Below are 17,986 nucleotides of genomic sequence, written 5' to 3' on the forward strand. Positions count from 1 at the left end.
AGAGAGAGAGAGAGAGAGAGAGAGAGAGAGAGAGAACGACAGAGAGAGAAAGAGAGAGAGAACGACAGAGAGAGAGACAGAGAGAGAGAGAGAGAAATGTTTTCATTTTCGAGTATTTTTAAATCACCTGAGAAACGCCGACGATAATGGCACAAACGAAAGGATCTAAATCTGTACCAGCAATTCGAAATATTTCAGCAGCATAAAAAATGACGGCATTTATACCACAAAGCTGTTGGAAAAGCATGAGGCCCAATGAAATGACCAAAGCGTTGACATTAGATTTTTTCGAAATCAAATCTTTAAATGTACCTTTATTTTGTGCCGCTTCCGTCACCTCAACCTGAAATTAAATAATACAGCTTTAAAAAGAAACAATTAAAAAATTATATTTAAATTCATAATAATAATAATAATAATACCTCTATTTTATTTAATTCCAGTTCGACGTTGACTAAATTTCCACGTAGCCATTTCAATGATTTTTCAGCCAAATTCTTTTTATTTTTAGATATCAAATAAAAAGGCGTTTCAGGCATGAAAAAAAGAGCAATTAAGAAAATAACGGGAGCGATACAGCTTATCCCGCCTAACCATACGTAATTAACCAATGCACCGATTAAATAAGAAAATAATATTCCTATGGTGAGTAAAAGCTGTCAATGGGAAAAAAAAAAAAAAAAAAAATTTAAATAAGTAATACAATTACGAGAAATCATCATCATTATTATATTTTTGACTAAAAAAAAAAATAGATAGTAATTCATATTGAACATTGTACGATACACTTAAAGATAATCTTTCCAGGTCAAAAAAAAAAAAATTTTTTTTTCAAATCGTTTATAGTTTTAAAATTACGTAATTAAATGGAAAATTCTAGAAGAAGATTACTACCTGAAAATATGAGCCTAAACCACCTCTTATTGAAGTTTCAGCTATTTCTCCGATATATAATGGAGCAACAACGCATATACCACCAACAGCGACTCCAGCTAAGAGTCGGGCAAAATAAAGCAGTTCGATTTGTTTGGATAGAATAATAATAATCCATGAAATTATGAATGGAACGGATAATGTCAATTGAAGATTTTTCCTTCCGATTTTATCCGCCAAATACCTGAAAATATTTAGGATGATTAATTGAAAATTATCGAACTTGCGGTTTCTAACAATGGTTTTACCCTGCTGGAAAAGCTCCGATCAAAGCTCCGATTGCTACGAGTGATCCAACCCACATTCCTTCGCTTTCTGTAATGGGTTCATCGAAAGGAGTCGTCGTGGAATTTTGCAACATTGGCAAAGCAGAAGAACTCCATGATAAAATTGTACCAACGGTGAAAGCTCCAAAAGCGGCTACAAAGGAACAAACACAAACACAAACATTCGAGTTTATGAGAGAGAGAAAAAAAAAGGTAATTTAATTTTTTTTTTTTTTTTTTTTTTTTTCATTTACCCGCCAAAGTTGCCAGATATTGATTTAATTTACTTCCGGTAACGAAATCGTCATTTTCTATGCTTAATGTTTCTTTTTCCATATTTTTTTTTTTTTATCGGTACAATTTTCTTACCGGTAAATAATAATGATAAAATCTATAAAAAAAAAAAAATTTAAAAAAAAAAAAAAAAATCAATTAACGTAATTTTATATCAATAATAATTTTGATAATAATAATAATAATAATATTTAACCGGTAATATAACCTGATTAAAAAAAAAAAATTGTGTAAACGATATCATAGTTTTTTGTGATACACACGCACACGCACACACCCACACATAATTATGTCATTAAATTTTTTTTTTTTTTTTTTTTTTTTTAAACAGAAAATTTTCTCAATTGTTCAGAATAATAATTTTTTTTTTTTTTTTTGTAATATTACAACGAAATTCTGAACAATGTCAAAGGGGAGTCACAATAAAATAATAATAACAAGTTAAATAATAATAATAATAATTAAAAATTTAAAAACTAATAATGATTATGAAGAAAATGTTATTTCATTTCTTATCATTATCGTAAAATAATAAAAATTCTTATCATTCAAAAAAAAAAAAAAAATAAACACGCGGAGTTAAATGGAATTAAGAAAATACTCTAATAAGTAATAATAATATCGACACACATTAAAATTTTTTTTTTAAATGAAATTTCTCAATGAATAATGATGATGATGATTGATTGATTGATTGATTGATTTGTTTGTAGATGATGTATCAATTGAAAACAATCAAAATGAAAATTAAATTGATGAAAAAACACAACCGAATGAGAAAAATGTTTGTTTATCACTCACTGTCACATACTGATAATTGATTTCTTACTTAATAAATGTAAGTTAAAAATTTAATTTTAATTTAATTTTAAATTTAAATTTAAATTTAAATTTAATTTAAAAAAAAAAAAGGGGGGTTTTTTAAATAATAATAATAATAATTAAATTAACGAAGGAAGGTAAAAATTTTTTTGTAAAAAAAAAAAAAAAAGATGAACCCAAACCTTTTTTTTTTTTTTTGTTAATAACGTTTAAATTAGTTTAAACTTGTTGAAAGCCCGACACGTATAAAATGTTTATAAACGATTTAAAGATTATCCATATGAGAAAAAAAAAAAAAAAAAAAAAAAAAAGTTTTCAAAATGATAATAATAAATGTTAGAACGGAAATTTTCGTTCGCGTTATCTATCAACGGTTTTTTTTATTTTACATAAAAAAAATTCAAATTTATAACGTACGGGGCGGAGTCGTTAAAAAAAATTTTTTAAATAGTTTTTTTTAATATCGTTTCGATATTTTTTTCCCTTTCGGTATTTTAATTAATACTAATTAAAACGTTAATTAAATAAAATAAACATTAATTAATTTTATTATAAATAAATAATAATAATAACGTAAACGTGATTATAAAAAAAAAATTATCGAAAATTAAACAAATGACTCTCCTCCGTTTAAAATTGACATTTTTTGAATATTTTAAAAAGAGTCATAGAGTAATAAAAAATGTTGGTAATTATCGTGTCAATTAAAATAAATCGTGCATTTAACTGACCGTAGGATAACAAAAAAAAAATTTTTTTGATTTTAATAAGTTGGCAGTAATTAATTAACGACATTTTCGTATTTGAATTTCGATCAGATTGACGTTTTGTAACAAATGAAAATCAAATTGAAATGAATTTAACTCAGGAAAACGTAAGATTTTAATTTTATACAGATTAAAAATAGAAAATTTATGAAAAATAAAACTTTTTTGTAAATAAATAAATAAATAATTGTTTAAAAAGTATAAATAATTGATATTTGATTGAAAACTGAAATGCAACGTTCGAAATGGGGAAAAAAATCAACACCGTTGGAATGTATTATTAGAACAAACGTTTAATTACGTTAATTTTTCAATCGTTTTAATAAATTTAAAATAAAGGGAAATAATAATATAAATAGAAAATTTGAATATGTACCTTGCAATCTTTCTGATTATTTAACATTATTTTAGAACGTTCTTCAAATTAATACGTTTATGAAAGGAAAACGTTATTCAAATCCATTCGGCCATTATTATCATCATCACAATCAGCCGGCAAACAATCGATAAAATGTTTTACAATACTCATTACAAAATTCATCATAAGAAAAAGTTTTACGAGGAACACGAACAAAATATTTACATAAGGTAAATAATGTTTTTTTTATTATTAATTAATTAATTAATTAATTAATTTTCCCCCTTCCCCCTCGTTTTTTTGAAACGCCGATAATTTATTGAGTTGATTATTTTTTCCGTTAATTTTTAATTTTTTCTCTCTTAAATTTATCGTCACTACGTACATAAAAAGTTACAAAAAAACGAAACTTGTACATAAATTTGTTATAAAAAAAATTTAAAAAAAAAAAAAATACTAAAAAATTTCAATCGAAATTTTAAAAAGAAAAAATTGTCTTGCGCTTTTTATATATTTTAACGTGCGCAAACGCTAAAAAAAAAAAAAAAAAAAAACCCCCTAGAAAATATTACGTGAATAGAAATTTATTCTAGAACGTTTAAAATACTTTTCGAAACAATCTTTCTCTCTCTCTCTCTCACTCTCATTCTCTAGGGTAGGAATAGAAAAAAAAAGAAAAACGATTGATACATAATAAAAACAAATAAATGACTCGGCGTAATGTTTTATTATTAATAAAATATACATTTTTATTTGTTTTCAATTAAATAATTTAATTATTATTATTATTATTATTATTATCATTATCGGAAAAATTTTAATTGATTTAACACAATGAAAAACGTTACGCACACACACACACACACACAAATCATTAAAATTTTATTTAAGAATTTTTTTTTTTTTCATTGTTTGTTATATAGAAAGAAAAATTTCATTTTTTTCGTTTAAAAAGATAAATTTAAATTTTATTCCTAATATGGTTAATAGTAACGAAAACACGTAATAATAATAATAATAATAATTTTGTTATCATTTTAAGGGTAGTGATAAGGATTGTGATAAGGGTCGTAATAAAACCCTCGTTGTAATCTATTACATAAATTGAAAAAAAAAAAAAAAGAAATTTAATGATTGTATTTAAACAATCATTTCATTTTGTTTGAATTCTTTTTTTTTTTTTTTTTTTTTTTTTTTTTACAACATTGAGAAAAACAAATGATTATTGATAAAAACAAAATTTTTTTTTTTAAAAGGGAAGCAAATTTTACAAAATTATTGTTTTTGTTTTGAAAAAAAAAAAAATTTATATATTGGGTTGTTGGTTAACTATTTGATTTTAAATCTTTCTGCCCTGAGTCTTTTTTTTTCTTCAAGGGTCGATGAATAAAAATTATATTTTCCTTTGAGAGATGTCACTGGGGAAATTTTTTCAACTTTACCAAATCTTTCTTCTCTTTTTTTTCTTTTCCCTTCGATTTCAGCCTGAAAATATTATTATTTCGATGAGATTTTGAGGGTTTTTGCAATGAGTTTCGAATGATTGATGACAAAGAGTCACTTACAGATTCTAAAATACTTCCTGGCAGTGTTGTACCAAATCTTTCTGCTCTTTTTTTTAATACATCAATGTTTGTGTTGACAAGACCACCGATTTTACTTGCTGCTGTTGGTAAACCAAATCTGGCAGCTCTCGCTTCTTTTTTAGCTTCATTCGACATGGCCACTCCAAATTTTGCCGCTCGTCTTTCGAGTCTCTGAAATATTTTTCAATTATTTTATTATGAGCTTAAATATTGAGAACTTGCAAAAAAAAATATTATTTAATTTACCTCTTGTGGGCTGAGAGCATCCATTTTGACAGGATCTTTTTTTTGTCCTGTTTGTAAGTCGTAATTTCCTTCATCAGTATTTTCTTTACCTTTTTCTTTATTAATATCATTATCAATAGTAAATATATTTCTATTTAAAATAATTTTTTTAGGCGGTTTTGTTGTACTTTCATTATTATCAATCGATTTTCTCTTTTCGCCCACTTTTAATTTTTCACTGTCTGAATTTTTATCAGGTGAGTCAAGTTTAGATAATTCGGCTTCTTCTTCGAAGGCTTCATCATCCTAAAAATTGAAAAAAATTTTTTTGAGGTTGCATTCGAATTAAATTAAAACATAAAAATCGATAATGACGATGATGATAATAATAATAGAAAAACGATTTCGAAACGTAAACCTACCGTTAAAACAACATCTTCGTCTAATATTTCATCTTGATCATTAACATTTTCATCCAAGAGAGAAGATTCTCCAATTGCTTGTTGCAACCTTTCAACTAATTCACTTTTTTTACCATCTACATTAAGTCCTCTCGTTTTTAATTCTTTTCTTAAATCTGCCACCTAAATAAAATAATTTCAAAATTTTTTACAAAACGTATATTATTTTTTGAAAGTATGGGAGTAAAAAAAAAATTTATGTGTTTTACAAAGATGAACTTTTAAATTTCAAAAAATTTGCCTTAACAATTGTGGTTCATAGGGCATTTTTAAGGTTATATAAATAACTAACATATTTATTTGGTAGATTGGTTTTTCACGGTGGAAAATCAATAAAAATCATGTAAATGATATCATCAAATATTTAAAATTTACCTTCCATTTATTAAAATCTAAATCTCTATCTGAAATTGTAAATGACATTTTTCATGAAAACAATGTTGGTCTCATATACAATATACATATATAAATTAAAAACCGGTCAAGGATTTCATAGAGTAAAAAAACATTATCGTAAAATATATTTAGTTTTAAAACTTGTTAATGTAATATATTCATTTAAAATTAAAATTTTTAACCGTATATCTAGTTTAATAAAAAAAAAAAAACTTGATGTTATTTTTTTTTTAAATTTAATTTAATTTAATCTTAAAATAATAATAATAATAAGTAATTTAGAGAGAGAGAGAGAAAACTTATAACAGTTTTTTTTTTGTCAAGGATTGTGACAGTTGATTTTCCCGCTTTACTTTTCATACTACATTTAAAAGAATGGCCACATTAAATAAAATTAAAATATGTGGAATACGAAGTTTCGGTTGCGAAGAAGAAGATATGCAAACTGTTCATTTTCAAAAACCTTTAACGTTAATATTAGGAGAAAACGGATGTGGTAAATCGACGATTATAGAATGTTTAAGGTACGTGACAGCTCAAAAAGAACCTGCTGGAAAAGGTACTTTTGTGTATGATCCAAGTCTAACGAATAGAAACACCGTAAGTATTTGAATACATGTAATTAAAAATTGAAAAATTTTATTCATGGTTCCCAAATTTAAGTGTAGTTTATTAGGTTAAAGGATTTGTTAAACTTAGAATGTGGGATGTCAAAGGTGATGTTGTCGATTTATGTAGACAAGTTCAAGCTACAAGAACTAAAAAGTCACTAACGACTAAATCGTTAGATAATGTCATCACTAGAACCGACAGAGAAACCAAAGAGGTAATTTTTTACATAAAATTAAATTTATTGCATTAATGATTTCATCCATTACCCAAAGCATATGTAAAATATAATTTCAGAAAGTCAGTATTAGTAATCGTTGTGCAGATTTTACATTTGAAATATCGAGAATTTTCGGAGTGTCAAGATCCATTTTAGAAAATGTTATTTTTTGCACCCAGGATGATTCACATTGGTAAAAAAAATTTTTAATAATTAAATTAAAGCAAATGTACCTTACTGAAAAAAATTATATATAATTGTTTGCTCCAGGCCTTTGGATACTGATCAAAAACTCAAAGAGAAATTTGATCAAATTTTCGACTCTGATAAATATAATAAATGTGTTAATAAAGTTAGAGAAAAAAGGAAAAAACTCAAGGATGTTTTAAAAAGTACAGAAATAGAATTGAAATATTTAAAAGAAAATAAAAACATTGCTGTCGAAAAGAGGAGGGTTATGGAAAAGACAAAATTACAGGTAGAATCTTGTAAGGAAGAAATTTTTGAATTAAATTCTGCACTTGTAGATGTAGAAAATAAACTTAAGGAAGTTAATGAAAAAGAATTAACAATTAGTAAAAGTCATGCGAATAAAGGTATTTCAATTTAAATTTAAATTTAATTTTTTTTGTATTACTCGTATAATAATTTACAATGATTATGTTTCAGAAATGAAAAAAGCTGAATTAAAAGGAAATGAAAATATACTAACAGAATTAAAAAGTAGAATAAAAAATTTTTACAATGGAACCGATGAAGAATTAGAAAAAGAAATCAAAGATTTTAATAAACAATTGTCGTTTAAACAAAAAGAAATTAATGATGAAGAAAATAATGTTAAAAATTATACGGCTGAAGAAATGAGTTTAACGAATAAATTAATGAATGAACAGGGAATGTTGGGACAATTACTCAAAGAAGATGAATTAAATAATGAAAGAATTGAAAGGAGGAACAAAGAGTTGGTTAAATTGGCTTCCACTTTGGAAATAACAGGTGAGAAATTTAAAAAAAAAAATAAAAATATTTTTCACTAAATTTATATTTTATTTATAATATTTTTTTACAGTTGATTCCGAAATCGACGATAATTCGATCCAGGAATTGATGAATGGCGTCAATAAGAAAATTAAAAAAGAAGAAGAAAATTTTAAAAAAACAAAACAATGGCTTGAAGAGGAAGATCAAAATTCACAAATTAAAATAGATAAAATCCGTGAAGAATATTTAACGACACAATCGGAAATGAGTGCCAAAGAGAAAAATTTAAAAAATATCAAAACGCAAAGAGAGAAAATAAAATTAGAACTTTACGAGGTAAGAGAAAAAAAAAATTGCAAAAATTTTTTTTTCACGTGTTTTTATTCATTAAAAACGATTAAATTACAGATGGACGAATCTGCTGGTAAACTTAAACGACTCGAATCGAAATTATCCGAAGTCAATTTGGATATTGAAAATTTAGAAAAAACTACCGACGTCGAAACACTTAGAGAAAACATAAAAAAATATTCAAATGAAAGAAATAAATTAGAAGATGATCTATCGGAAATGGAAGACAAAGTAAAAGAATTGCAAAAACATTCTTCCCTGGCAACAGAATTGGAAGTACAATTAGAATTGAAATCAAATAAAGATTCACAATATCGAAGGTAAAAAAAAATTTTCCACGCGTCATTTTTTTTAAATAAAAAATTGACTTTTTTAACGTTTACCAAATTAATTTGTTCGTAGGTTGATTAATAAACACGAAGACAATTTGCAAACGATATTAGGAGAAGTTCCAAAATCAAAATTCAAAATGGCTTTGCAAAATCATTTTTTAAACGCGCGACAAAAAGTAAAAGAGGTTAGCGCGTTGCGTTCGAAAAAAGAAAAAGAATTGACGGAACTCGAAATGAAAAGAAAACATTTAAAAGACAAACTCAAAGCGAAAGAAGAGGTATTGAGAACAAACGAAGAAGACATTTACGAAATATGCGGAAGCGATGATTTCGATGAAACCGTTTCTCGTTTACAAAAGGAAATAGAAGAATTACAAGATATAAAAGGAACTTTGTCGTCTTCGGAATTTATGTACCAACGGTTTGTAAAAATTTTACATACGCAAAAAAGGAAAACATTTAAAAAATTTAAAAAAAAAAAAAAAAAAATTTATTTCAGTTATATTCGAGCATTAGAAAAAACGGAACCTTGTTGTCCTCTGTGTCACCGTGATTTCACACGAGAAAGTGACGCACGGTCTCTTGTAGAAGAATTAAATTCTAAAATCCGACAAGTTCCGAGACGTTTGCAAGAAAACAAAACTCAATTAGAAGAAAAGCAAACAAAATACAATAAATTATTGACGCTCAAATCGAAAAACGATGAAATTTCAAGTTTGAAAGATGGCGAAATACCGGAAATAAAATCGGAATTGGATGCCGTTAGTTCGTCATTGAAAAAAAAACAAAAAGAATTGTCGGATGTGGGAAACGAAATAAGTTCTTCTCAAGCGGATGAAGCCATATGCCTTTCTTTACAGGTGATTGATTCATTACAGGTGAATGATTAAAAATTAAAACTTTTAAAAAAAAAAATAATAATTTTTTTAGGACGACATGGTTTTATTAGATGAATTACAATCCGAACGGGATTACATGCAAAAACAAATAAATTCGTTGCAAGATCGTTTAGGGAATAAAGGGATCGATAAAAACACTTTGAAAAATGTTCAGGATGAATGCGATCGGAAAAGGCAAAATTTAAAATTGGCAAGAGTTAAAGCGGATGAATTTCAAACGGAATTAAATAATTTCAATGATAAAATACAAGGAAAGCAAACATTGAGAAATTCACTAATAGAAGAAATAAATAAGGTAAAAACAGGGAAGAATATTATTTGTTTTTTAAAAAAGAAAAACCCTTTCGATATCGATTATTTATCAGATTCAGGGAAGCATCGGGAAAAAAACGGGATTAATCGAAAGAGTGCAAGATTTAGAAGGGGAAGAAGCCATTTTGATCGCAGAACTCGAAGATTTAAAAAAAAATTCAAACGTGAGGAAAAAAAATTTAGACGAATTATTATCGGAAAGAAAATTGGAAAAGAATAAAAATATGGAAATCATCGAAAGGATAACGAATAAAGTGAGTTTTTAATTTTTTTTTCTTTTTTTTTTTGATACTTATCGAGAGAAAGGTTAAGACATTTTTTTATTATTATTATCATTATCTCTTTGAAGATAAATAAATTGATGAAAGATTTTGACGAAATCAACTGTCAAAATAAAATTATCGAAGATCACGGAAAAAAGGGGATAAGCGAAAAAATCCAAGTCGTTCAAGAGACGATGAAAAAATTTGAAATGGAAATAAGGGAAATTAAAAATAAGAAAGAAGACTCGGGGAAAAAAATAAATAACATAAAAAAAGGTATCACGAATCAGGAACTCGTGGAAAGGGAATTGAACGATAATTTAAGGTACCGTCGAAAAACTATCGAAACGGAAAATTTAAGAAAAGAAGTTGAAGATATGGAAAAAAAATTCGGTAACGCAAATTTCGATGGATTGTTAAGGGAAAAAAGAAATTTAAAATCGAAAGAAGATGACATTGGGAAAAGAGTGGGTATTGTATGACGTAGTATACACGCACCACCAACGAACTTTTTTAAATTTAAATTTTTTTTTTTTTTTTTTCAGAAAGCTCAAATTCAAGGACGAATGTCGGAAATGGAAAATCAAATGAAAATGATTGAAAAAGAATTACTCGGTAAAACGTTGAGAAACATTGACGAAAATTACAATAATGAAAATTTAAAATTCGAAGTATGATTTGGGTTTTTCCGTCTTGTTTTACGTTTTTCTTTTGGGAAGGTTGAGAATGAGGAATTTTGTTTTTCTTTTTAAAAGGTTATAAAAGCGATCGGAAACGATTTGGAACGTTATGCGACAACTATGGAATATGCAATGATGACTTATCACAAGCAACAAATGACGAGAGTCAACGCATTCATAAGAGAATACTGGAGGAAAATATATCAGGGAAACGACATCGATTACATCGAAATACAAACGGATAATATCGAAAGCACGGAAAAAAGAAGAAATTACAATTACAAAGTCGTGCAAATAAAATCGAACGTTCATTTGGAAATGAGAAATAGATGTTCTGCGGGGCAAAAGGTTTTCTTTTCCCTTTTCTCTCGACTTGTTGTTGTTGCCTCCTCCTCGAAGGTTTCCATAAAAAAAAAAAAAAAAAAACATTAAATTTTTTGTTTTGCAGATGTTGGCATCTCTGATAATTCGTTTGGCTTTGGCGGAAACGTTCAGTAGCAATTGCGGTATATTAACATTGGATGAACCCACGACGAATCTCGATCGTAAAAACATAAAAAATTTAGCGAGAACTTTAAACGAAGTTTTACTCGCGAAACAAAATTCGTCGAAACCGAATTTTCAACTCATCGTTATCACACACGACGAAGAATTCTTACAAGAGCTCATGGAATTAGACATGGTTAACGAATACGTCAAAGTCGATAGGAATAACAGGTGCGAGAGAAAGAAAATTTACTGGAAAATTCCAAAAGAATCATTTCAAAATGTAATTTATTTATTTATTTATTTTTTTTTTAATCGCAAAACAGGGGAAAAACAAAAATAAGCAACCGGTCATTTTCAGAAGAATCGGATCGTGGTAAAAATATGAAATTTCCATCCAATGGGCAACAATACGAATATGATTAAATATTTGTAGAATTTATTTTTGTCATTTAATTTAAGCTTATTTTAAAAACGAACTTATTTTAGATAATTTTGAAGAAAATGTCTTCCTAATAGAAAGTATAATTTATTTAAAAAAATTAACACGCACCGGTTTTTTTTCAAAAATTAAAACGTTAATTTATAACGCTAAACAATGGTAATTTGTACTTTAACAGTTTTCCGCCATAACGATTGATTATTTACTCTATGACTTTATGAAACAAGGTTTTCTCATGTGGAATTGAAGGATTGTGTATAAATAATTTGATTTCGTTTTAATTATTGATTTTCCAGTACCCCGGGTAAGAGTTATTTTGTTCAAATAAAAAAAAAGTTTTTTTCTGTTTAAATTCTGGATTTTTTTTTTAAAAAGAGAAAATGTTTTTTCCCCCGCCATTTTTTTATCCTTTTCTTTTTCTTAATTTGAATTTAAAAAAAAAAGGATTAATTTAAAAAGGAAAATTTTTTTTATTAATTATAATTTAAAAAAAAAAAAAAAAAAGTCATGTGACAAATCATTTCAAATCAAAAATTTTCTGTGACCTATTATTATTATTATTATTATTTTAACAAGTATTTTTTTTATTTTATTTTGACAGATAGTTTGATTATTTATTTAACTGACATGAATGTTGAGGAATTATCAATGATAGGTCCCAATGTAGACCTAGAAACCGTTGATCCGATAAATAAAAAAAGATTATTGGCATTTGTCAATCATTATATAGTGAACACTGCATTGTTTCTCAATAATTTATCAAAATCCTACGAACAAGGACTCATGACGTTAGAAAATAAAATACAAAAATTGGAAAGTTCTATTATTATGCTTGAAAGTAAATTAAGTTCAGTACCCGAGCTTGACGATGAACAACAACAACAACAAGACAAATTAAAAATAATAACGTTACGGAAGAAAGAGTAATCGATAAATCTCAAGATGATAATAATAATGATAAAGAAAAAAATATAGATGAAAGTGTAGGGGAAATAAAACAAGAGGAGGAATCATTATTAGATCCTACTCTTATGAAATATGTTAAAATGTTACAATTTGGTGTTCCCCCTCCTGCTGTTAAATTGAAAATGGAACAAGAAAATGTTTTACCTTCATTACACGATTTAGTTTTAAATTATAACAAATAATTTTGCGGTGCGTATTGTCTTTAATTTACTTTCTTTTTTTTTTAAATGAGATTAGTTAATTAGTACTTGGCAACCAAAAAAAAAAAAAAAAAATTAGTCGAACAAATTGTAGTCGAATATCGAGAGACTTTTTAGTAGTATTTGTCGACAAAAAAAGAAATGCCTTTCACTTTAAGTTTAAGTATTTTTAATTAGCATATTTAGTTTGTAAATTATTTAAAGTTAATTTTCGAAAATATTTAGTAATTGCTTCGGTTGTTGTTGTTTGTTTAGGTTTGGAAAAGTTGTTTAATGGTTTGTCACATGATTTATGTTTAATTTAATAAGTTTTAATAATGTGGTCACCCGGTTGCTACATTATATCACACCGCCTTCTGTAAAAGAAAAAAAATGTTGTTTTCCTTGACCCCTGCAGAGTTTTATCATAGTTTTATTAACTCATTGCAGCCAGTTGTACATTTTGTAATAATAAAAACCTGTTTTGTTATTCATAGATGAATGCATTTTTAAAAAGAAAAAGGATATTTTTACAATAATAATATTCTTAGGTGAGAGATAAATTTAATTATGAATTTTATTTGTTTTTTTTTTTTTTTTTTAGTTGAATGAACAAATTAAAATATTCTTTCTTATGTAAAGCTGGAAAGGACATATTGGGTTATAGATTTCAAAGTACTCCTGTTAAAAAAGGAAAAATGGCTGGAAAATTGACTCAAGAGCAAAGAGACACACTTTTAAAACCTCTCTTATCATCTGGATGGTCAATGGTCAAAGATAGAGATGCAATTTATAGAGAATTTGTTTTCAAGGATTTTAACGAAGCATTCGGATTCATGACAAGAATCGCTTTGAAAGCTGATAAAATGGATCATCATCCAGAATGGTTTAACGTTTATAATAAAGTTCAAATTACATTGGCAAGTCATGATGTAGCTGGTTTGAGTCAAAGAGATATCACCCTTGCTAATTTTGTTAATCAAGCTTCTAAACTTGGAGCTTCTTAATAATCGTATGTCTCTGACCTTATTTTAGTTTATGCTGATGTAATTTTGTATTTGTTTTGTATTTGCTTTTCTGTTTTTTTGGTTTGAAATGTTGGTGAATTTTTCAAATAAATAAATATAAATCCTGTTAATTTTTCTGTTTTTTTTTAAATTTTTAAGAAATCCAAGAAGGAAAATTAAACGTAAAAAATTAAAAATACTCATAAATGTATTCGTTTTGTAATTTATTATTATTATTATAAACTGAATCTCACAAAAAACGACTTTTATATCCTTAGATTAATAATCTTAAATAATGTTGCGGATTTAAAGATTAAACAGTTTTTGAAACGACGTCTAAAAGTAATTTTTCTACTGCCACGTAATAATATGGGATTATGTATTTTTATAATTAACACAATAAAAATTTAAAAAAAAAAAAAATTTATTTTATTTTTTTATAATCTTTTATTAATCATTATTAATCATTATGTTTTATAGCATACGTGACACTATACAAAATTTACAAGAAAACATAACTACAACGTAAATAATAAATCGGTTTTATTTATTTAATAATTTTTAATAATGATTGACATAATTTAAATATTTCTGTTTTTTTTTGTTTTATTAATTAGATTAAGGGGTTTATCGACGGAAGTTCCAAAAAAACAAGTGCCTAAAAAATCAACAAATTTAAATTATTATGCCGGTACGGATTTATTGGAAAAATTTCAAAGTTGTTGGTGTGAATTACATGAAATATCACAAGATAATGCAACCAAAGCTGAAGTTAGTAACTTATATTCATAATCAAATGATATTTTCCCTTTAATTTTAAAATCGAATCAAATTTTTTAAATTAAATTTAGGTTGCTGACAATTACATTGATGTCTTATACAAAACGGTTATGAGAAAATCAAATGACATTAATAATTTTTCCAATGCTTTATCTGGTCTTCCCGATATAATCATTTCAATGAATGATTTATGTAGTAAAACTGTGATATTAAAAGACTTATTTAATTCAGTTGAAAAAAATTTAATAGATTTAGAAGATATTATTGAGAAAAGAGAATTTTTTAGTAGGCAATTAGATCATAGATTTCAATTAGTAGTCAATCGAGAAAAACGTTTGGCTGTTTTAAAAAGTTTAGAATGTAAGTCATTTAAGCATTAATTTTTTTTGTTTCTAAACTGCATAAGATTTCATTTTTTAAATTAAGTTAAATTTTTTTTTTTAGGTAATTTAAAAGAAAATTATCATTCCAAATTAAAAGAACACGAAGAGAAACAAGAATTGCTTGCTAAAGAATGTCGAGAAGCATCTGAAGAATGTTTTAAAAACGACATGATGGCATTTAAGGAAACAAATGTTATTTCAAGTAATTATGTTTTTTTTAACATTTACTACATTTAAAATCTATTAATATTATTTTATTTTTAAAAATTTTTATATATTTAACAATAAATTTTTATTAGAAATCGAATTGAAAAAGTCTGACAATGAAACGGCTGATATTTCAGCATTGCTTGAAGATGTCATTTTAGATACTGAAGATTCGAAAAGTTTAGAAGATTTTTTAAATGATGAATCATCTAATGAACCTGATTTGGAAAAAATCAAAGAAGAATCATTGGATTAATTTTAAAAAAAAAAAAAAAAAAAAAAAAATGTTATTCGGTAAATATATTATATATTTAAAGTAATTTTATTTAATAAGTATGTTTATTATTTATATTTAATTTAGCATTATAAATGTATAATTATTCTTTTTTTTGTATTTTAAATTGGCATTTAATTTAAGTTAAGACCATTTAATTAATTTCGAGTCAAGATTTTCATTTTAAAAATTATACATTTATTTATAAAATTTTTTTTTTCGTATAAACAATTTAATAATGAAGCAATAAATATTATTTTTAATTTTAATTATTAAAATATTTTTATTCCAAGATGTTTTAATTTATTAATATATATATATATATATATATATAAATAAATTTTTTTAAAAGAAAAATCAAAGTAAATTTAATTTATGTAATTTTAATTAAATAACTAAAAAAAAAAAAAATCAATGTAATTATTTTGTTTTAATGACTAATAGTTTTGCGTCAAAAAAAAAAAAAAAAAATTAATTTTTGTGCCTTTCCGTGCTTGTCTGTGTTAAGTACAAAAAAAAAAAAAAAAAAAAAATTAATCATTTCGAACTTCATTTATTTGTAACGTTTTTTTTTTAAATTGAACGTGGCTTTAACTTTATTAGTTTATCCGCAACCACGTCACTTGAATATTTTACATAGGATGTGCCTGTTGCGTTTAATTTGATACCAAAAAACAGTCGGTATTAATTTTTTAGTATTTATGTAATTTTTCCGTTATTTTTTTTAAAAAAACATTTTAATATGGCTTATTCTACACAATTACCACCTAGAGATTTTTTATTAAGTGTTTTTCAAAGGTAAAAGTTTAATTTTTATAATTTTTTTCGACAGGCATAAAATAATCTGGATTACTCAGAATTGTGAAAAACGAACAAAATCAGGAAATTACAAAATTTGATTTCAAGGACGTTTTTTTTTTTTTGAATAGTTTTTATAATTTTTTATTCTTATAAAATAACTATTTATTTATCCATATACATTTATTAAAATTATGTTTTAAAGGATTTGATACAAATTTTTTTTTTTTTGATTTTTTTTTTTTATCTTCGAAAATCATCTGTGATTATTTAGGTGTAGTATTGCGCAATACTCGAGATAAATCAAATTACGTTTATAACTTTATTTTATTTATTTTACTTATTTTTCTACACATTTATAATTGCAGGGTTGACAAAGATGGCAGTGGTGCTATTTCAGAAGACGAGTTACAACAAGCATTATCAAATGGATCATGGACACCATTTAATTCTCACACAATACGTTTAATGATATCAATGTTTGATAGGAGAAATACAGGAACTATTAGTTTCGATGAATTTGGTGCTCTTTGGAAATATGTTACAGATTGGCAAACATGTTTTAGAAGTTTCGATAGAGATAATTCCGGTAAGTTTGTATAAAAATTTTCATTTTCTTAACACACATATACACTTTATCGACATTGAATATTTAAATTAATGCAAATAAATGTGTGATGTTTTTTTTTTTTTTTTGAATTGATGTCACATTGTCTTCTTTTCGTTTCAAAATTAACATGTTGTTGTAATATTTATCGTTTTTAGGCAAAGGATATAAAAATCATAAAGTTTTCAATCTAATTTGCTCTTTTATGTAATTGTCAATTTTCAAAAAGTTAGAATCATGAAATTGATTGTAAAAACTGGTTCAAGGCCCCCCATTTTTTTTTTTTTATTACCTGGACCTATAATTATTTGAATTAATTTTCAATGTTTTGTTAAAATTTTTGAATTTATATTTTATCGAGATAAACTAAAACTCGCCATTAACACAACGAATATTTACTCGATACAAATTTAAAGTGTTTGTTTTTCTTTTTACATACACAATTACAACAACAACAACAACAAACAACAAACAGTTTATTTACAAGTGTGATTATTTTTCATTATTATTTTTTCATTTTTCAATATGAGTCTTGCTTTGCACGCATTGTGCTTACCCAAATTTTTCGGACACCTCCAATACTCTGTCGTTTTTATCGTTTTATGTTTTATGTATTTATAATTTCCGTAAATTAATAAAATTGCTCCCCGATTCGTGGTGGAAAATTCGAAACCTGAAAAAAACCAACCCCCCAAAAAAAAAAAAATTAATTAAACGTCCAACTTATTTCTGGGAAAAAAAAGGTATGATGAATTCGTACCTTGGGGTATTTTTTGTTCCATCAAAGATTTCGCATCGTGACTCGAACTCGTTTCAGGTTTTGATAATTTTTCCGGTGATTTAAAATTTTCTCTGTTTGAACAAAAAAACCGTTAATATTTTAGTTAAGGTCAACAACTTCCGGTTGTTTGAATATATCAAATGGCACAAAATTTGTCCAAGTTTGTTTTTATACCTTTTCGAAGGGATTTCTTTTGAATCGTTGGACGTTTCTAAAATTTTCGTTGAAAATCTTATGACGTAACAAGAATCCTGTCTTTTCTGTTCTTTTTAAAAACAAAAAAAAAAAAAAGGGGGGGACAACATGACGTTTAAACTCTGG

General features: G+C 25.7%; 7 protein-coding genes across 7 annotated transcripts in view; 5 read left to right on the forward strand and 2 right to left on the reverse strand.

The window, feature by feature from the left end:
• The window catches only part of Phum_PHUM549260 (sugar transporter, putative), a gene marked incomplete at both ends in the record, with an annotated part of 2,558 nt that extends 1,023 nt beyond the window's left edge, over nucleotides 1-1,535 (reverse strand). The window contains 5 exons of the mRNA XM_002431759.1: nucleotides 128-343; nucleotides 423-656; nucleotides 895-1,117; nucleotides 1,182-1,353; nucleotides 1,454-1,535. Coding sequence (XP_002431804.1) covers nucleotides 128-343; nucleotides 423-656; nucleotides 895-1,117; nucleotides 1,182-1,353; nucleotides 1,454-1,535 — 927 coding nt within the window. The remainder of the gene's footprint in view (nucleotides 1-127; nucleotides 344-422; nucleotides 657-894; nucleotides 1,118-1,181; nucleotides 1,354-1,453) is intronic.
• Nucleotides 1,536-4,769: 3,234 nt separating this feature from the next.
• Nucleotides 4,770-6,135, reverse strand: Phum_PHUM549370 (Nuclear protein Hcc-1, putative; the record flags this gene model as incomplete). Its single annotated transcript, XM_002431760.1, has 5 exons — nucleotides 4,770-4,925; nucleotides 5,006-5,197; nucleotides 5,477-5,557; nucleotides 5,674-5,835; nucleotides 6,088-6,135. The coding sequence occupies 5 exons, from the start codon at nucleotides 6,133-6,135 to the stop codon at nucleotides 4,770-4,772; spliced, it is 639 nt and encodes a 212-aa protein (XP_002431805.1).
• Nucleotides 6,136-6,483: 348 nt separating this feature from the next.
• Phum_PHUM549380 (DNA repair protein RAD50, putative) lies at nucleotides 6,484-11,584 on the forward strand (the record flags this gene model as incomplete). The annotated part of the gene is made up of 15 exons (XM_002431761.1): nucleotides 6,484-6,708; nucleotides 6,785-6,934; nucleotides 7,015-7,130; nucleotides 7,208-7,533; nucleotides 7,607-7,933; nucleotides 8,007-8,254; nucleotides 8,327-8,589; nucleotides 8,672-9,022; nucleotides 9,101-9,461; nucleotides 9,532-9,795; nucleotides 9,866-10,066; nucleotides 10,162-10,542; nucleotides 10,621-10,746; nucleotides 10,831-11,103; nucleotides 11,204-11,584. The coding sequence occupies 15 exons, from the start codon at nucleotides 6,484-6,486 to the stop codon at nucleotides 11,582-11,584; spliced, it is 3,993 nt and encodes a 1,330-aa protein (XP_002431806.1).
• Nucleotides 11,585-12,310: 726 nt separating this feature from the next.
• Phum_PHUM549390 (uncharacterized protein) lies at nucleotides 12,311-12,831 on the forward strand (the record flags this gene model as incomplete). The annotated part of the gene is made up of 2 exons (XM_002431762.1): nucleotides 12,311-12,521; nucleotides 12,602-12,831. 2 exons carry the CDS (start codon nucleotides 12,311-12,313, stop codon nucleotides 12,829-12,831), a joined length of 441 nt encoding a protein of 146 aa, XP_002431807.1.
• A 159-nt stretch (nucleotides 12,832-12,990) lies between these two features.
• On the forward strand, nucleotides 12,991-13,835 carry Phum_PHUM549400 (Pterin-4-alpha-carbinolamine dehydratase, putative; the record flags this gene model as incomplete). Its single annotated transcript, XM_002431763.1, has 2 exons — nucleotides 12,991-13,012; nucleotides 13,471-13,835. The coding sequence occupies 2 exons, from the start codon at nucleotides 12,991-12,993 to the stop codon at nucleotides 13,833-13,835; spliced, it is 387 nt and encodes a 128-aa protein (XP_002431808.1).
• Nucleotides 13,836-14,304: 469 nt separating this feature from the next.
• Nucleotides 14,305-15,461, forward strand: Phum_PHUM549410 (Dystrobrevin-binding protein, putative; the record flags this gene model as incomplete). Its single annotated transcript, XM_002431764.1, has 6 exons — nucleotides 14,305-14,360; nucleotides 14,453-14,606; nucleotides 14,687-14,810; nucleotides 14,847-14,966; nucleotides 15,072-15,200; nucleotides 15,343-15,461. The coding sequence occupies 6 exons, from the start codon at nucleotides 14,305-14,307 to the stop codon at nucleotides 15,459-15,461; spliced, it is 702 nt and encodes a 233-aa protein (XP_002431809.1).
• Nucleotides 15,462-16,221: 760 nt separating this feature from the next.
• The window catches only part of Phum_PHUM549420 (Programmed cell death protein, putative), a gene marked incomplete at both ends in the record, with an annotated part of 3,705 nt that continues 1,940 nt past the window's right edge, over nucleotides 16,222-17,986 (forward strand). The window contains 2 exons of the mRNA XM_002431765.1: nucleotides 16,222-16,277; nucleotides 16,646-16,866. Of these exons, the coding sequence (XP_002431810.1) occupies nucleotides 16,222-16,277; nucleotides 16,646-16,866 (277 nt within the window). The remainder of the gene's footprint in view (nucleotides 16,278-16,645; nucleotides 16,867-17,986) is intronic.

The sequence above is a fragment of the Pediculus humanus genome, genomic scaffold, assembly GCF_000006295.1.
Source record: "Pediculus humanus corporis 1103172108294 genomic scaffold, whole genome shotgun sequence".
Lineage (NCBI taxonomy): Eukaryota > Metazoa > Arthropoda > Insecta > Psocodea > Pediculidae > Pediculus > Pediculus humanus.